This window comes from Galeopterus variegatus, unplaced genomic scaffold, assembly GCF_000696425.1.
Source record: "Galeopterus variegatus unplaced genomic scaffold, G_variegatus-3.0.2 Scaffold6037, whole genome shotgun sequence".
NCBI lineage: Eukaryota > Metazoa > Chordata > Mammalia > Dermoptera > Cynocephalidae > Galeopterus > Galeopterus variegatus.
In genome coordinates, this window is record NW_007732148.1 from 16902 (window position 1) to 20688 (window position 3787).

At 46.1% G+C, this 3787-nt stretch overlaps 1 protein-coding gene across 1 annotated transcript in view; it reads right to left on the reverse strand.

The window, feature by feature from the left end:
* RNF213 (ring finger protein 213) overlaps nucleotides 1-3787 on the reverse strand; it is a gene marked incomplete at its 3' end in the record, with an annotated part of 102699 nt that overhangs the window by 13494 nt on the left and 85418 nt on the right. Inside the window, exons 42-43 of the mRNA XM_008590363.1 lie at nucleotides 1147-1247; nucleotides 851-1033 (exon numbers count right to left, since the gene is read on the reverse strand). Coding sequence (XP_008588585.1) covers nucleotides 851-1033; nucleotides 1147-1247 — 284 coding nt within the window. The remainder of the gene's footprint in view (nucleotides 1-850; nucleotides 1034-1146; nucleotides 1248-3787) is intronic.

The window sequence follows — 3787 nt, forward strand, 5'->3', positions numbered from 1 at the left end:
CTTTTTTCGTGACCAGTAACGGGATCGCAACCCTCAGTGTTGCGCCCGTACCGCGACCGGCTACGGGATCGCAACCCTCGGTGTTGCGCCCGCACCGCGCTCAGCCAGTGAGCGGACGGGTCTCTATATGGGATCCGAACCCTTGGTGGGAGCGCCGCACTCTACCGAGTGCGCCACCGGGCCGGCCCCAGAATGTCATTTTTAAATAGGTCCAAGTGGCTCCTTGCATGGAGTAGCACTGGTCTTCACAACTGCAACAGATAGTCCTGAGCCTCATCTCTTCCCAGAAACGCTCTTGTCGCTTGCACCAGCCAGCAATACCCTCCAGCATCCCCAAGCATGACAAAGAACCCACCCACAGGGCTTGCCTTATTCCCCACTTTTACGATGCCTCAGAAGGGAGGTGGTCTAACCACTCAGGGAGCAGGGCTGAGGCCTACCAAACCCAGAGAGCGTCACTCCTTCGAACCACCTCTGCAAAGCTGGACAAGAGCTGGGTTCACCCTCAGGTCAGAGTGTGAACAGCATTTACACATCAGCAGGACAGACCAGTTGCATCTGAATTCCTTGTGTCTCTCGTGAGGACTCCCTTTATCTTATGACTGTCTTGTTTATTTCCTCTAAATCTGCTGTCTCCCAAATCCATATATGTGTATATCTTGGGGGCAGAATAAAGTTGAGACCCCAGATGTTTATGGAGGTCATAAGTGGTAGTCTGTCTTACGATAGTTCTCTGAAGTCAGGTTTCCTACCAAATGTGAGTTAACAGAGTTTATATTTCTGAACACTGTCCTTGAAAAAAAGGAGGCAAAAAAGAGAGGAAGCTTTCTTAAGAGAAAGGTTATTTTACCTGTGCTCTTGGGAAACGGTGGGAGAGAATCCATCGGGTAAGTCGGTTAAACAGCAGGGGCATAGCATCTGCCCCGGGGCAAGCCAGGTTTTGATGCAGTGCAGGCAGTACACGTGGTCACAGGGCAGGCAGACAGGATCCTGCGCGTCTCCCAGGCAGATGGGGCACGGCTGGACACCAAACCTAGCATCCAAGAAGGGCAGTCAGTTCTGAGGCAGAGAAGCGGGCCGGAAGCAGCTGCACACACCAGAGGATCAGAATCCTCTCCTTCATGGATCCCAAACCAAAGATGCTACCTGGTGAAGGTCCTGCTGGCATCGTCCTTACATTGGCAGAGAGTGCTCCTCACAGCCATAAACGGCCTGTGGGTCTTGACGTCAGAGTTCTCCTGGAGACACTGAAGAAAGGCGGTGACGAGGAGTCATTAGCAAGGAGGGAAGGCTGAGGTTGATCGGGCAGGGCGAGTTCGTGAGGCCATGGAGGGAGCCGTGCAGCGCCCACAGGCCACCGGCTGGAGGTGCGTGGAGGTGGGACTGGCATATGTCTACACTGCATGTTTCTGATTTTTTGTTCAGCAGCTTCCTTAACTTCAAAAACCCGTTTTGTGATTATCCTGCTTTCTAGGAGAAGAACTAAATTCTCAACCTCTGATTTTCTCCCTCTTCCTCTTTCTTTTAAGGTCTCCATCTCTCCCCCATTACGCTCTATTTCAAACTTTAAATAACAACAATGTAATGACCATCTGTGCATCCACCGACAAACTTTAAGAAATCTCAGGATTTTTGGAATATTTGCTGTAGGTCATTTTTTATTTTTTTTATTTTTTTCCTTTTTGTCTTTTTTTTTTTTTTCATGACCGGTAACGGGATCGCAACCCTCGGTGTCACGCCCGTACCGTGCTCAGCCAGTGAGTGGACCGGTCTCTATATGGGATTCGAACCCTCGGCGGGAGCGCCGCCGCACTCTACCGAGTGCGCCACCGGGCCGGCCCTGTAGGTCATTTTTTAAAGAAACAAAACGTTGCAGATACAGTTGCAACTCCATGTCTGTCTCTGATCACATTTCCCTCCCTCCTCTCCCCAGAGATAAGCACATTCCTAAACTTCCACTTGCAGGACATTTACATGCATGCACAAACATTGAGTTATTGCTTTGAATGTCTTAAAACTTTTTATCAATGACACCGCACTACGCCTAGGCTGCCGTGACTTGCTTTTTCCATTGATACGTGTAAGTCCATGCCATTCATGTGAACTGCTGTGTGGTGCCATCTGAAGAGTATACTAGTTACCTGCTTTCTGGTTAACAAGCATTTAGAATGTTCCCAAATTTNCGGTGACGAGGAGTCATTAGCAAGGAGGGAAGGCTGAGGTTGATCGGGCAGGGCGAGTTCGGGAGGCCATGGAGGGAGCCGTGCAGCGCCCACAGGCCACCGGCTGGAGGTGCGTGGAGGCGGGACTGGCATATGTCTACACTGCATGTTTCTGATTTTTTGTTCAGCAGCTTCCTTAACTTCAAAAGCCCGTTTTGTGATTATGCTGCTTTCTAGGAGAAGAACTAAATTCTCAACCTCTGATTTTCTCCCTCTTCCTCTTTCTTTTAAGGTCTCCATCTCTCCCCCATTACGCTGTATTTCAAACTTTAAATAACAACAATGTAATGACCATCTGTGCATCCACCGACAAACTTTAAGAAATCTCAGGATTTTTGGAATATTTGCTGTAGGTCATTTTTTATTTTTTTCCTTTTTGTCTTTTTTTTTTTCGTGACCGGTAATGGGATCGCAACCCTCGGTGTTGCGCCCGTACCGTGCTCAGCCAGTGAGCGGACCGGTCTCTATACGGGATCCAAACCCTCGGCGGGAGCGCCGCTGCGCTCCCAAGCGCCGCACTCTACCGAGTGCACCACCGGGCCGGCCCTGTAGGTCATTTTTTAAAGAAACAAAACGTTGCAGATACAGTTGCAACTCCATGTCTATCTCTGATCACATTTCCCTCCCTCCTCTCCCCAGAGATAAGCACATTCCTAAACTTCCACTTGCAGGACATTTACATGCATGCACAAACATTGAGTTATTGCTTTGAATGTCTTAAAACTTTTTATCAATGACACCGCACTACGCCTAGGCTGCCGTGACTTGCTTTTTCCATTGACACGTGTAAGTCCATGCCATTCATGTGAACTGCTGTGTGGTGCCAGCTGAAGAGTATACTAGTTACCTGCTTTCTGGTTAACAAGCATTTAGAATGTTCCCAAATTTTTGCAATTCCAAACAGTCCTATACCCAACATTCCTGCATGTTTCTGCTTGACAATGTAAGACAGTGAATTTTATAGGCATGCTTCTGGAATTTTGTGGTTAGGCATGATATTTGTATAGATGTTTTTATATTATGTATACCTTTGGGAATTATAAGCTTAAGGAAAGTTCCCATCTATTCCTAATTTGCCAAGAGTATTTTTTCCCTAGACCATGGATTTTATCAAATGCTTTTTCTCTACCTTTTGAGATGGTCATTTGGAGTTTATCTTTTAATTGACAGATTTTATGATTTTGAGCCATCCTTGAATTCCCAGGATTAGCCTTACTTGGAAGTGATGTCTGTATATTTAGTGCCCTGAAAAATTTGATTTGTTAATCAACAACTCAATTCNTTGTATAGATGTTTTTATATTATGTATACCTTTGGGAATTATAAGCTTAAGGAAAGTTCCCTTCTATTCCTAATTTGCCAAGAGTATTTTTTCCCTAGACCATGGATTTTTATCAAATGCTTTTTCTCTACCTTTTGAGATGGTCATTTGGAGTTTATCTTTTAATTGACAGATTTTATGATTTTGAGCCATCCTCGAATTCCCAGGATTAGCCTTACTTGCAAGTGATGTCTGTATATTTAGTGCCCTGAAAAATTTGATTTGTTAATCAACAACTCAATTC